Source organism: Ascidiella aspersa, chromosome 7 (assembly GCF_963924565.1).
Source record: "Ascidiella aspersa chromosome 7, kaAscAspe10.2, whole genome shotgun sequence".
NCBI lineage: Eukaryota > Metazoa > Chordata > Ascidiacea > Phlebobranchia > Ascidiidae > Ascidiella > Ascidiella aspersa.
The window spans coordinates 913,059-927,798 of NC_139453.1; the positions used below are offsets into that span (position 1 = coordinate 913,059).

Consider the following 14,740-nt stretch of genomic DNA (forward strand, 5'->3'; position numbering starts at 1 on the left):
ACGATTACTTGACATGCTTGCTTCAAGTTTTGTTGACAATGTTGGTCTTTTTGACACCGGTAATTGCATTGGTTGTATCAATTATAATCCTGAAAGGATTCTAAAATGGCCGAATTCTGTTTTTTTTTCTGAAAAAGTTAACTGGTCGCCCTAGGAACAAACCTTTTACGGCTCACTGATTATAATAGTCTCGCGCACTTTTAAACAGCCGCAATCCATCTCGAAATTAAAATACTTTGAAATATTTCTCGACTTCGTTGCACTTTTTTAATAATGCTTTTCAACAATGTAACAATATCAGTAGGTAAAATTGTATTACTGCGCAGATGTTTGTTTAGTGTAGTGTTTCTCAACCTTTTTTCGGGGCGACTAAAAATAAATTGGCATAAAAGTTAAAAGTTAAATAATATGAGGCACGCCTTCATGGGTATTAACAAAATCTTGCTCGTCGGAATCATCCTGAATAAAATGTGAAGTACTTCACTCGGCATCCATTAGAGAAACACTGGTTTAGCCTGAATGGAAATTTTTGCTTTTAGCACAATACGAAAGTGCACATTTAGGACGTGTATATACAATAGGGGACACTGACCACCGTGCTATCTGACCATATTAAGCTAACCAGTTGCAAAATGGATAAGACATACCAGCTCAATGAGGGACGTTTATCGGAATAATGTCTAAATAAACAAAACAACGCCTGGAACTGTAGGGAGAGGGTATGGATACGATCGGGGGATATGGGTATGGCATCGGCCGTTTTGGTGTTGATGTTCGGGTGTGTGCGGCTGTTTTGGCAATATTTTTAGGGGACCCTGTTTGGGGTTAGTGGTGGGTAATTGTTGGGGCTGAAAATAAGATCGCGCTTTGCGTGGTTATTACACTTTTGAACAGTGACGTCATAATACGGTAAATCGTGCCACCAAACGGCGTGCGCGGCTCAGATGTTTCCGCCAGTGCCTGGGTGACCAGGATGTGAGTGAATGAGGCGACTGGATTCTTGGAATAATTCGGTCAAATTAGTTGGAGCGAGGTTGAGTGGTGAATGTGGTTGAAGTTGTTGTTCACATGTTTCAACATGTTGTGGGTTGAGCTTCGAAGCTTCTATGTATTACTCACCATAATCTTGTGGGTTACTAAAGTACATTCTGCAGGTAAGGGTTTTAACATTTTTTTGTTGTGTTGTTTACTTTGGTTTAGTAAAATTTGCTTTGTGCCGCGATGAGGATAACAATGCAGTTTTGTTTTGTTAGATATTTTGTTTATTTATGCTTATACTTAAATTTGCAGTAAAGCGTAGTTTGAAACCAGGTAGATTTGATATGCTTGTTCACGGGTATATAGGTGAAGCGGCTATATAGGTTTTTAAATAAACACTTCTACAATTTCAACATCATTTATGTTAAAAAGTTAAAAAACTTTTTCAAAACTTTCGCACATTATTACTGCCATATAACTTTTATATGTTATATTTATACAATGGCTAAGGCAAAGGTGAAACATTATAAAACATTCTACCGTAAATATAAATATATATGAAAGAAAATTAATTGATTTGACAAATGAAAATGGAAGAATGTGAATTGTGACGTCATATTAAATATACTTACTACTTAGCAATAAACCACAGGATAACGTCTTGTCAATGTCGTTCAGAAACCTCGTGTCCAACTGGCAAGGTCAAATGTTTGACCCCCGAACAAAGTGATGACTATAACGCCTACACCCAACAGGGATACGATGCGAACAACTATAACACCGACACCAATACTCGTTCCAATGACGGTTATTATGGCGACTACGCTTACAACTATAACACACCTACCGAAGGTGTAAGTGTCAAAGATCATGTTTACAACTTTTGCACCAATATTCTAATGACGTAATATAAAATTCCAATGACGTCACATCTTTGTAACCGTCCATTAAAAATGGTGGATTTTCTTTTAATTTACAGCAAAAGTCATTTTTTCCACAGAACGCCAGCGCTCCGTCGAGTGACGTCACGTGCATACCGGTGACGTCATTGTGTGATGACGTAGTTGATTGCGTGGATGGTTGGGACGAGTGCGATTGCAATGGTTCGATGACGTGTAACCGATCGATCAACAATTGGTGAGTTTATTGATGTTTTTAGCGCGAAGATTAAGCTGATTGTCTAAAGTTAGAATGAATTTCAATTAATATGCTGAGAATGCCCGATAATATCGGATCGGAACCGATACTCGATACCAAGTGGTAGTTTCAATGCAATGATTCGACTTCGCAAAGTATTTTTTTTAACAAGTTGTTAAACTACGAGGTTGAAGCGAATTTCAACGTAATAAACTTGAACAAAACACAAGGTTTTGATTTTTCCATTTTGCTCTGAGCGTATTTATGACGTCATTTGTTTCGGGCCGCGATACAGTTTGGTTAACAATGCATTTAGTTATCGGAATAAAATAACAAGGATGTCTAGACTGTGACGTCATATTCAGACGCATTATTTTATCGTCACAATAGGGGATTGAAATGCGTTCCACCGTCCAACATCTGTGACGACATAATACATTGCGCGGAAGGTGATGACGAGGTATGCGACTGGCATTTATGTCGTCATAATGGTAAAACGATCAAGAAATCGTCGCTTTGTGACGGAATAGACGATTGTCGTGATGCGACATCTAGTGACGAATGTGATTGTCCGAACACAGCTTTCTGCCGAGACAAAAGGTTGGGGGGCAGTTTTGTTTTTAAAGATTTTTTAATAATTTTTTACTAAAAATACCAAACAATTGTAATCATAAAAAAGTTGGCCAACTTTTTTTTTCTGCTTTTTCTTTTATTCTCTTCTTTTCCCTGCCGCAGAAGATTAAATAATAGAAAGTTGTTGTTGAAAACCACAAATTCGTTTCAGATGCATTCAACAAAGGCAGCTTTGTGACGGAACAAAGGATTGCAGCGACGGAAGTGACGAGTGTCATTGTGACGACATAGACACGGCTCTGATGTTTCATTGCGTGAAAACAAAGACGTGTGTCGACAAGGAGTTGATTTGCGACGGAAAAATCGATTGTGGGAGTTACGCAATAAAGTCGAACGACAGGTGACAATTTCAACACCAAGTTTTAATTGAGTGACGTCATTTCTTATTTATTTATGGAAGACTTAATTATTTCACGGTTGAGAAAATTGAACTCGGTAAAGCCAAAGCTCCGGCTCTTATGCTTTTTTTTACATGATCAAGGATTTTTGTAAACAAGTCATTCGACAAAACGTGATGAAAGTCAAGTCTTAAAATATTTTTACAAAAATTAGTTAAATAGATTTCAGATGTAATAACCAGAGCAAACCAGACAACGCCCTGTTTGAAAACTAAAATGCTGTTAAATCCACTGCTAGTTTTCGGTGCTCGCCAAATCAGGGACGTCCTAAACATTTGGCAGGAAGTAAGCGCGATGTGCCGCTTTGTTTTCGATCGATAACGCGCGCGTTAATCGTCGGTTTCCCCTCCGCATCGAAACCTAACGCGAATTATATGCGACTCCGCCGATTTTATGCTTGACTTACCTTACACGGGCAATAAATCACCTTTCATTAAAAGAAAGTTTCTTAAGGTAGAAAAACTAATGTTGGATCCAAATTTTTATATTAAGCAAAAACCTCTCTTCTGTAAATATTGCGCTCATTTCATCTTTTGTTTTTCCTTCGACTTAAACAGGTTTCCGAAAAGTTGGTTGACAATAAAATTACCAGAGGAGGTATTTTATCATTGATATAATGCCTGGAAACAACACTTTATAAAATTAAACTTATTTTTTTACCTTTCTTAAATTTTTTTAAATTATTTTGTTGTATTTTTTAACTTTCCAGTTTCATCTTAACGTCCGTCCGAACAAATCGTTCCAGAACCTTCTATGTGTTGGACTGCACCGACGAACAAATCCTCGGCTGCAACCGAACCTTCGCCTGCGATGACGCAACACGACAGCTGCGAAGTGACGTCATCACTCGTGACGTCAAAACCTGCGTCATGGCGAGCGAGAGGTGCGACGGGAAGGCCGACTGCGCCGACGGGAGCGACGAGTGCGCATGTGCAGACTCCCTGCCTTGCCCCCTCAGACGCAGTGACGTCACCAGGAACGAGGGGAGCTTCTTCGATGATGACGTCATGCCAGGGGCGAGGATCTTGGATCGATCTGCGCTCGAGATTTTCGGGATTGGTGAGAAATTGTGTTTGAAGTTTTGTTGATTTTATTAAGGAAGATATTTAAGGTGTTTTGCCGCTTCCAACCAACCACAGGTCACGTATCAGTAAAATACGTCACAATACGTCACAAGGTCGATCGCTGTCGTCACAATGGCAACCACGATTTCTATTAAATTATTACACTAGTGGTCCCAGGGGTCCGAGAACCACGATTGGGAAACTCGGGATAAAATTGCATTTCCTCACCAAATGTTTCATTTCGTTATTTAACTGCGCAGCCATGTTTTATCTTGAATATTTCTATCTGCTCCCAATAGCATTTATTGGTTATATAATCATTCCACAATGTTCTAATTGTCCTCCATTGTTTTAAGACAAACCACCGACCAAGTGTTTGTTACGTCACAACCTGTGTGACGGAGTGTCCCATTGTGACGGTGACAGTGACGAAAGAATATCGGGATTCGGCTTCAAATGTCACCTCAACGCTTCCAAGACTTCCGGCGATTGCGTCATTCCCCAGCTCATGGTGAATGATGACGTCATCGATTGCGTAGACAGCAGTGACATATGCATGAGGGACGGCAAGTGGAGGTAGAATAAAGTTTGGTATTGTTAAGTAAAGCGTGAAGTTATTAAACCACATTTCAACTTGGAAGTTGCCGCCATTTTCCAGAAAGTCTCTATTTTGTAAAAAATACATTTTTGTTTGAAACTTTTGGGGTAATGGTATTGCATTTTTAGTCACCAATAATTTTTTTTTGTATTACAAAAACCATCTCATGTTTTCACTGCTTCCAACTTAATCCTTATTTTCTGCATTCTTTTGTATTCTTGTTTATTTTTGTAAAATCGTAGTAAATAAATACTTCCGGGTAATCCCCTAAATACTCCCCAGGTGTTTCCGGTGCTTGGATGGTTCCATCACAATTTCCACCCACCAGGTTTGTGACGACATAATAGACTGCCCCGACCTGTCCGACGAATGCCTTTGTGACGAAACGAAACGACTTCCCTTCTGTGACGTCATATGCGATCCTCATGACGTAACAACCAACTGTTCGCGAGGTAAGTAAGTTTCTTTCGAGGAATTTAACTTACGAATATTAAGTCAGACAATTGCCTGCGGTCGCAGAAAAAACACAAAGACGGTTGAAACAAAATACTTGGTTTATAATGAATTAAAAGATTTGCAAACACAAAAATTCACTCTGGGTCCGCACTAAGATGCGTTTTTAATGAATTCACATCAATAATTTGGCTTTACTTTATTTGTTTTTGATGAAGCTTTTAAAACAAAATATGTCTAGTTTTATTGATCCAAAATAGCTTTTAAACCAAAATCCTTTATGCTTTTATTTTAAAGCATTTTTTTACATTGTAATCCAGTGTTCTGAGAAACACTAAATATATGTTTTCAACATTGATCTTTTTTGCGAAACATATTATTTCTCACTTAACACAAAAAAACGATGTTTCAGGAACTATAAGCTGCAGCGACACCTTGTGGATTCCCTTCAGTCGAGTTTGTGATGGTCACGTGGATTGCGTCAACCACTCACAGGACGCCACGTATCAACACGCAGACGAGGATTACTGTGTCAAAGGTCATAGGGTCGACGACCACGTCATTTCCTGCCCGACCGGAAGCGGAACTGACGTGTTGAGGCCAAAGGTCGCCCACAAATGTGACCTCAGGTCAGCTGTTTCTTTTTTATTAAGATTTAATTATTTAAAGAAACTTAAATAAACAGAAAAATCGAAAGGAAATTCTTTACTATGGTCCGAAAGCTCATCAGCAAAATCTACTTTTTATATTTATAAGGATTATTTAAATCTGCAGACATAAAACAATTAGACTGAGGCAACCTGCTGTTTCCGGTGGAACTTGTGTGCAAATATAAAACTTAAATTAAGTTTAAAGTTTCTATTTTAAGTTATACAATAAGGTTTCTATTAAACCGTAAACCCCAAAACTAGTTCACGTCCCCCAAGTGGTTCACGGGTCCCAGTTTATGGTAAACCATACTTTCAACCACTTTATACTTGGGTGCTAAACCACAACGCGACAAGAAGGTTAAGTGTTGAAGCTGAGGTGTGACTTTTGTGCGCCCGACGCAGACCCGAGTGTTCAGACTTGTTCGACGAGTGTGAGGTTGTGTGTGACGTAACAGCTGGATATTGCCGTCACCTCGCCAAAGACTGGTCGTGGAGAGGGGAGAAGCGCTTCCACTGCTCGTCAGGTGTGTGACGTCATAATATCGTACAACATGACGTTATCAAGCAATACTGTATGACGTCATAGGAGGTGTGACTGGAATATTTCATAATCCATATCAGCGATATACCAGGAGCCTTAAGGAATATAGTCTTGCACTAAGCAAGCACGTGACGTCATCATGCAATCGGTATGACGTCATCACCCTACTGGGGTGTGATGTAAGTACTTAAATATGAATGATTTTTAAACTCAAAGTCATAATTAGTATGACTTTTTACTAAATGTTTACTAACTAGGCGACTAAACTCGACGACTTAGTTTATTTTGTGGCCATGTGTATTTAAAGTTGTCAAGGTTTTAATATTTACTTTATTTTAAGGTGTAACCTACTGCAATAATGCAACCTCCTAATGATGACGTCACTCGCAGGTTTAAAGGAGGGTATGACGTCAGAAGGGATCGGATTGTTGGGGGGAGCGGTCTGCGATGGGAGGGAGGATTGTAACGAGGGGGAGGACGAAGCCTTCTGTCCACACCGATTCAACTGCGACGCAGGTCGGTTTGGACGCCATTTTGTGTCACCAGCTGGAATGTTGAACTGATAAATTGCTGCTTTAAGCCGCAACTTGGATTGCAGATAAACGAAACAACACAGATTGATGTTTGTTGTCCTAATTTAAAATATATTTATTTTCTTAACAATTCATTTGTTTGCAACAAAATAAATTTATTCACAACCTTTTGAGCAGTTGATTTACATTTTGTATTTGTGCTTGACAGACAATTTTGCACCAATGTGTTCGCTGTTTCGTTTATTTACCAAGAATATTTAATTTTTTGTTTCATTACGTAGGTGATGACATCACCAGTGTTGACGTCAGACAGGTGTGTGACGGCACGTTGGATTGTTTGGACAGAAGTGACGAGCTGAACTGTTCTGAGGTTGATTTTTTGATGCTTTTTCTTTGTTTAAAAAAACATCAAAACTAAACAAGCAGAAACACTTAACTATTATTGTTGTTGACCGATAATATCGCAGCAAGTGTACGATAACTGTTGTAATTATCGTTGCTCGTTCAGAACCACAATATTTAAACTTTCCCAGGAAACTTTTTTGGCTTTGGAAAGTTAATTCTTCAACTAACGCCAAATTTTTTTGTATGGAAGGAAGCAATGCTGAACAGCTGGATTAATCAGCGATCATTTCTAACCTTATAACTATAACCCTCACACTAAAGGTGTTTGATTTTGGTTCCGCGTCACAACCTCTAAACACGACCGAATAAAATCCATTCGAATCGATTGTTACGATGTTCCAGTACTTCTATTGTGAGGGCGGCGAGCCATTGTTCGTTCCGCGATCATCGATGCACGACGGCAAGGTCGATTGTGACGACATAAGCGACGAGTGTCCCAAAGAAGCGATGGCGACGATTTTCGCGTCAGCTCGTGAGATGATCGCGCTTCCATTCTTCCGCGTCATGATCTGGATCATGGCCTTCCTCGCGCTTATTGGTGGGTTACAATGATGACGTCACGTCAGTGTTATGACGTCATACAAATAGCATGATCATATATAATATCATGAACTTATGTAAGTATGTTGGGCAAATATAAGAAATATGAGCTGATATAATAAAGTAAATGGCACTGGGATTTAATTAATAAGAAGTAAAAAGAAATAATTTAAAAAACATTCTTGTGTTCAATCACAACAGCAATTGACCTCGTAATTGTACTTGAACTGGCTTGTAATTAGGCAACTCGTCAGTGGCAACCCGCCAGCTGTGGCTACTCTGGCAAGCGTCACAGAACCGGCACGTCAACAGCGTTGCTACTAGCAACCATCTCCTCATTCTAAATCTAGCGGTTGCTGATCTACTCACGGGGATTTACCTTCTCACGGTGGCTGTCCACTCGGTTAAGTTCTCCGGCATTTATTGTCAGATGGACAAAACATGGCGGACGTCGGACACCTGCCGAAATCTCGGCTACCTTAATTCGGTTGCCACGGAAACGTCGGTTGTCATTCTAACTATTATGACGTCAGTAAGGTAAAGAATGTTTTTTAATTTTTAAACACACCTAATATCCATTCATTATTCCTGTAAGTCCTCACTGTAAAACATAATACCGTTTCCTACGGATTTCCAAAGACACCTTCTTAAAATTTTTTCTTCTAAGGTTATTTAAATCTGAAAATGATAAACCCTAATTAAAGCGTGTTTCAAAGTTAAATATTCATCACATTTTGTATATTCTGTAATCTCGCCTTTCAGAAGGTGTACTGATCAAATATAACGGCACATGTTTCTTAGTAAACCGGATGTATTGAAAAGGACAACCGGTAAAAGTCGATAGTAGCAATAAAAAGTAAACTCACAGTGAAAAGCTGCTTGAAATGAACTTGTGAGTGAATGTTTACAACTAACAGACTCCACTTAGTATATCTCCCCTTCAAACAATTCACATTAAAACAGACTCCACTCAGTATATCTCCCCTTCAAACAATTCACATTTAAACAGACTCCACTCAGTATATCTCCCCTTCAAACAATTAACAATTCACATTTAAATAGACTCCACTCGGTATATCTCCCCTTCAAACGATTCACATTTAAACAGACTCCACTCAGTATATCTGCCCTTCAAACAATTCACATTAAAACAGACTCCACTCAGTATATCTCCCCTTCAAACAATTTACATTTAAACGGACTGCGCTCAGTATATCTCCCCTTCAAACAATTTACATTTAAACAGACTCCACTCAGTATATCTGCCCTTCAAACAATTCACATTTAAACAGACTCCACTCAGTACATCTGCCCTTCAAACAATTCACATTTAAACAGACTCCACTCAGTACATCTCCCCTTCAAACAATTCACATTTAAACAGACTCCACTCAGTATATCTCCCCTTCAAACAATTCACATTTAAACAGACTCCACTCAGTATATCTCCCCTTCAAACAATTCACATTTAAACAGACTCCACTCAGTATATCTCCCCTTCAAACAATTCACATTTAAACAGACTCCACTCAGTATATCTCCCCTTCAAACAATTCACATTTAAACAGACTCCACTCAGTACATCTCCCCTTCAAACAATTCACATTTAAACAGACTCCACTCAGTATATCTGCCCTTCAAACAATTCACATTTAAACAGACTCCACTCAGTACATCTCCCCTTCAAACAATTCACATTTAAACAGACTCCACTCAGTATATCTCCCCTTCAAACAATTTACATTTAAACAGACTCCACTCAGTATATCTGCCCTTCAAACAATTCACATTAAAACAGACTCCACTCAGTATATCTCCCCTTCAAACAATTTACATTTAAACGGACTGCGCTCAGTATATCTCCCCTTCAAACAATTTACATTTAAACAGACTCCACTCAGTATATCTGCCCTTCAAACAATTCACATTTAAACAGACTCCACTCAGTATATCTCCCCTTCAAACAATTCACATTAAAACAGACTCCACTCAGTATATCTCCCCTTCAAACAATTCACATTTAAACAGACTCCACTCAGTACATCTCCCCTTCAAACAATTCACATTTAAACAGACTCCACTCAGTATATCTGCCCTTCAAACAATTCACATTTAAACAGACTCCACTCAGTATATCTCCCCTTCAAACAATTCACATTTAAACAGACTCCACTCAGTATATCTGCCCTTCAAACAATTCACATTTAAACAGACTCCACTAAGTATATCTCCCCTTCAAACAATTCACATTTAAACAGACTCCACTCAGTATATCTCCCCTTCAAACAATTCACATTTAAACAGACTCCACTCAGTACATCTCCCCTTCAAACAATTCACATTTAAACAGACTCCACTCAGTATATCTCCCCTTCAAACAATTCACATTTAAACAGACTCCACTAAGTATATCTCCCCATCAAACAATTCACATTTAAACAGACTCCACTCAGTACATCTCCCCTTCAAACAATTCACATTTAAACAGACTCCACTCAGTATATCTGCCCTTCAAACAATTCACATTTAAACAGACTCCACTCAGTACATCTCCCCTTCAAACAATTCACATTTAAACAGACTCCACTCAGTACATCTCCCCTTCAAACAATTCACATTTAAACAGACTCCACTCAGTATATCTCCCCTTCAAACAATTCACATTTAAACAGACTCCACTCAGTATATCTCCCCTTCAAACAATTCACATTTAAACAGACTCCACTCAGTATATCTGCCCTTCAAACAATTCACATTTAAACAGACTCCACTCAGTACATCTCCCCTTCAAACAATTCACATTTAAACAGACTCCACTCAGTACATCTCCCCTTCAAACAATTCACATTTAAACAGACTCCACTCAGTATATCTGCCCTTCAAACAATTCACATTTAAACAGACTCCACTCAGTTCATCTCCCCTTCAAACAATTCACATTTAAACAGACTCCACTCAGTATATCTCCCCTTCAAACAATTTACATTTAAACAGACTCCACTCAGTATATCTGCCCTTCAAACAATTCACATTAAAACAGACTCCACTCAGTATATCTCCCCTTCAAACAATTTACATTTAAACAGACTCCACTCAGTATATCTGCCCTTCAAACAATTCACATTTAAACAGACTCCACTCAGTATATCTCCCCTTCAAACAATTCACATTAAAACAGACTCCACTCAGTATATCTCCCCTTCAAACAATTCACATTTAAACAGACTCCACTCAGTATATCTCCCCTTCAAACAATTCACATTTAAACAGACTCCACTAAGTATATCTCCCCTTCAAACAATTCACATTTAAACAGACTCCACTCAGTACATCTCCCCTTTAAACAATTCACATTTAAACAGACTCCACTCAGTATATCTGCCCTTCAAACAATTCACATTTAAACAGACTCCACTCAGTACATCTCCCCTTCAAACAATTCACATTTAAACAGACTCCACTCAGTATATCTCCCCTTCAAACAATTTACATTTAAACAGACTCCACTCAGTATATCTGCCCTTCAAACAATTCACATTAAAACAGACTCCACTCAGTATATCTCCCCTTCAAACAATTTACATTTAAACGGACTGCGCTCAGTATATCTCCCCTTCAAACAATTTACATTTAAACAGACTCCACTCAGTATATCTCCCCTTCAAACAATTCACATTTAAACAGACTCCACTCAGTACATCTCCCCTTCAAACAATTCACATTTAAACAGACTCCACTCAGTATATCTCCCCTTCAAACAATTTACATTTAAACAGACTCCACTCAGTATATCTCCCCTTCAAACAATTCACATTAAAACAGACTCCACTCAGTATATCTCCCCTTCAAACGATTCACATTTAAACGGACTGCGCTCTGCTGCGCCATCGGGTGGGCTTTCTCCATCACAACAATGCTACCCCCAAGGTTGCACATGTAAGTAGAGCTGTGACGTAACGTATTGATGACGTAACGTAGTTGTGGCGCTAAAGAGCTTTTGGATAATACAATAATTTGATTGTTTGGTGTTTAAGAGTAAATGTTTCACATCGTTGTTGAAGAAATCCAAATCCCGCGTAATATTATATTGATTTCTAATATATTTTTTGAAGATCATTATTAAATGTTTCAAAGTTGTTTAATATGTTTTATGCTTTTTTACTCTAGTTCAAATGAGTGGGATAAATTAAATTTTCTTATCCAAAAAACAAACTGAGCTTTCAAATGAATTTTTATCTTCAGGTTTTCCGACTATTTTTCCGGGTCTGTGTGGTATTTCTCTCCCTTCTATTCTTCCGACATTGTGACGAAACAATCGCTCGTTCAAACAATCCAGAGATTTCACGTTTTGGCCAACGACTCTGTTATGCCACCTAGAGGTAAGTTGAGAACACTTTAAACAACTTATTTGAATTGTGACGTCACAGACCAACGCTCGCAATTAACCGCATGCGATAATAACACGGGCATAGGGTCCGATAGAAGCGGGGGGCGATATTCTGGGGGAATTTAACTTAATTTATGAAATAGGGTTTGAAATAATTTAATGACAAGAAAAAAAAGACTTTTTTAAGAAAGAAATGTTGCTGTGTCAGGCAAAACCAACTCGATTTTTACATCCCGGAACATTTTTTATCGATTTTTTCGTCAGATTGGAGCTGGGACTCAATCGAGCGGTTCCTGTCCCGGTACTTCCCCCCAAGTGATAGGTTCTCTAGGGTGGGTTATTACGGGAGCCACAGTGTGTGTATCCCCAACATGCTCCCCCGGCCAACTGACCCCGCTGTAGGGTTCTCCGCCGCCGTGAACCTTTTTAACCTCGCGGCCATGGCCTACGTCATAATAGCGTACGCGATGATCTACAAGAAAGCGACAAAAGCGAGTAAGCTGATGGCAGGGCAAGGTAAGGTTTGTTTGGATTAGATTTGCACGCGCACACACACAAGCACGCGTTTGTTGCGCATGCGCTTGTCACAGAAGTGTGTGTGTGGGTTTTGTTTTGTGTGTAACATGGAGAAAGGATAGTGTTGTGCCTCTGCCCTGATACCAAGATCCAATACAAAGGTAATTTCCACATTTCGGTCAAAGTTCACAAACCAACTGAACGTTTCCACTTTTGACCAAGGCTAAAAGTAAAATATGTTTTACCGTGAAAATTTTCATAAAATACGTAATTTTATTTTATCTTTCGTTTCGTCCGATATGAAACTGAAAACCTAGTTTGAATACAGCTTGCGGAAAATTCAGCATGATAATGCAATCCAGTTTTGTCGTTTAGCATACAAGATTGCTTGCTACTATACGTGCATTATTTCCTAAGGTTATGCTATTACCAGAAAAAAATCAACTTTCTGCTCCAGTCCAAGACTTTAAATCAGTGGTTCGTAACCGGGGTGCCGCGGAAGTCGACGGTTCCATTTTTACCGCTTAAGGGTGCCGAGAGATATATCAATTTTTTTTAGAAAGTTTTGTTAAACATTCTTGGACAGTTAATGTGCAGTTATTGTAGCAAGGGTGTCGCAGGCCAAAAAAGGTTGACATTTTGCCGCGTACATAACGGTGATACGGAACAGCAGCCAAAAACTTTAGATAAGAAAGCCAAATATATAGTATCAATGGTCGGAAAACTACTGCAAGTTCGCAGTAGGCTACGGAAGTTGCTATTTAAGGGTAAATGTGACATACAACAATGCTGTTTGTTACCATTTTTGTGTAAATTGTTTATAATTTTTTCGGAAATTAAGTAATTTTACCTAACGCCCCGTTATGTGCTATCAGCGCCTCCCAAATAGCAACAGGGCTATAAATGCCCCGGTGGGCGGCATACCGCCCACACCCGCGGTCGAAGGTTGTACACCACTTATTCTAGGCATTGCATGTTGCACAACATGGTTAGATTTCATAAATAAAAGAATATTTAAATCCTATCACACGACGTCGCAAGAACAAAAAGTTAGAGATCCACTGGTTTACCTCGAAAAAATAATAAGTTTCGTATAGTGTCCCCATTGGAACTCATTCCCAACACAAGTGGAGAAGGGTTTTCCGGTTATAGTAAGATTATCTCACTTTATATAAAACTGTACTCGTAAAATGTTGACTCTAAAACGCACAGTAAATATTTATAAAGTTGCGAATAAATATTAAGGTAAAATGTAACATTTAAGCTTACCTCTTAGTGGGATTCTTGGCTCCTTTTTGGTCCAGTGTTTTAACCACAAAGTTATTTTTCCTTACAATGTATGAAAAACAATATGTTACATTTACATGGTCAAATAGAGACTACATTAAAAACCGAATAAAGAATTGCAATATGAAAAGAATATTTTATCAACGTTTAAATCAATGGATAACAGTTACAACGAAATGTATTGATATAAGTAATAAAAAAGTTTAATAGAATATCATTGTTTTGTGTTTGACATGTTGGTATGTTACAGAAACATAAGATTTATAAAACCCCTTTCAAATGCAAAAGCAAAATACGAAACAAGGATTTTATCAAGCTTACTGCTTTTTTGTGGTTTTCTAAAATTTGTCAACCTTTACAACACATAACACAACAATAGAGATAAAGACACAACATCAAATTACTCTTAACCAACGTAACGTAATATTAGACGGAACACGATTAAATTACTATTGGGTATGTTTAGGCCAGAAGTTATCGAACAGTTGATTTAATGCTTTGTCGTTTCGGAAAATACTGTTTGTTACACGATTAATTATTTTTTGCTTGCAATGAACTCATTTGTTTATCATTTTTTAATTGATTGTCTCCAGTGTCTAGATTTAGCATCTCTAGGTTGG

General features: G+C 38.4%; 1 protein-coding gene across 1 annotated transcript; it reads left to right on the top strand.

The window, feature by feature from the left end:
• Nucleotides 1-1,078: 1,078 nt before the first annotated feature.
• Nucleotides 1,079-12,853, top strand: LOC146137181 (uncharacterized). Its single transcript, XM_083393755.1, has 16 exons — nucleotides 1,079-1,154; nucleotides 1,657-1,832; nucleotides 1,979-2,115; nucleotides 2,915-3,088; nucleotides 3,892-4,205; nucleotides 4,567-4,786; nucleotides 5,091-5,260; nucleotides 5,674-5,890; nucleotides 6,314-6,435; nucleotides 6,843-6,968; nucleotides 7,267-7,355; nucleotides 7,733-7,928; nucleotides 8,173-8,467; nucleotides 11,753-11,866; nucleotides 12,173-12,309; nucleotides 12,582-12,853. The coding sequence occupies exons 1-16, from the start codon at nucleotides 1,079-1,081 to the stop codon at nucleotides 12,851-12,853; spliced, it is 2,835 nt and encodes a 944-aa protein (XP_083249881.1).
• The last annotated feature ends 1,887 nt before the right edge of the window (nucleotides 12,854-14,740 follow it).

Excerpts from the sequence above, each read along its gene's own strand:
- LOC146137181 (XM_083393755.1), top strand. The coding sequence starts at position 1,079 with ATGTTGTGGGTTGAGCTTCGAAGCTTCTATGTATTACTCACCATAATC. Across the intron at positions 2,116-2,914 it reads AACCGATCGATCAACAATTG|GCAGCTTTGTGACGGAACAA; the intron begins GTGAGTTTATTG and ends CATTCAACAAAG. Across the intron at positions 7,929-8,172 it reads GGCCTTCCTCGCGCTTATTG|GCAACTCGTCAGTGGCAACC; the intron begins GTGGGTTACAAT and ends GCTTGTAATTAG.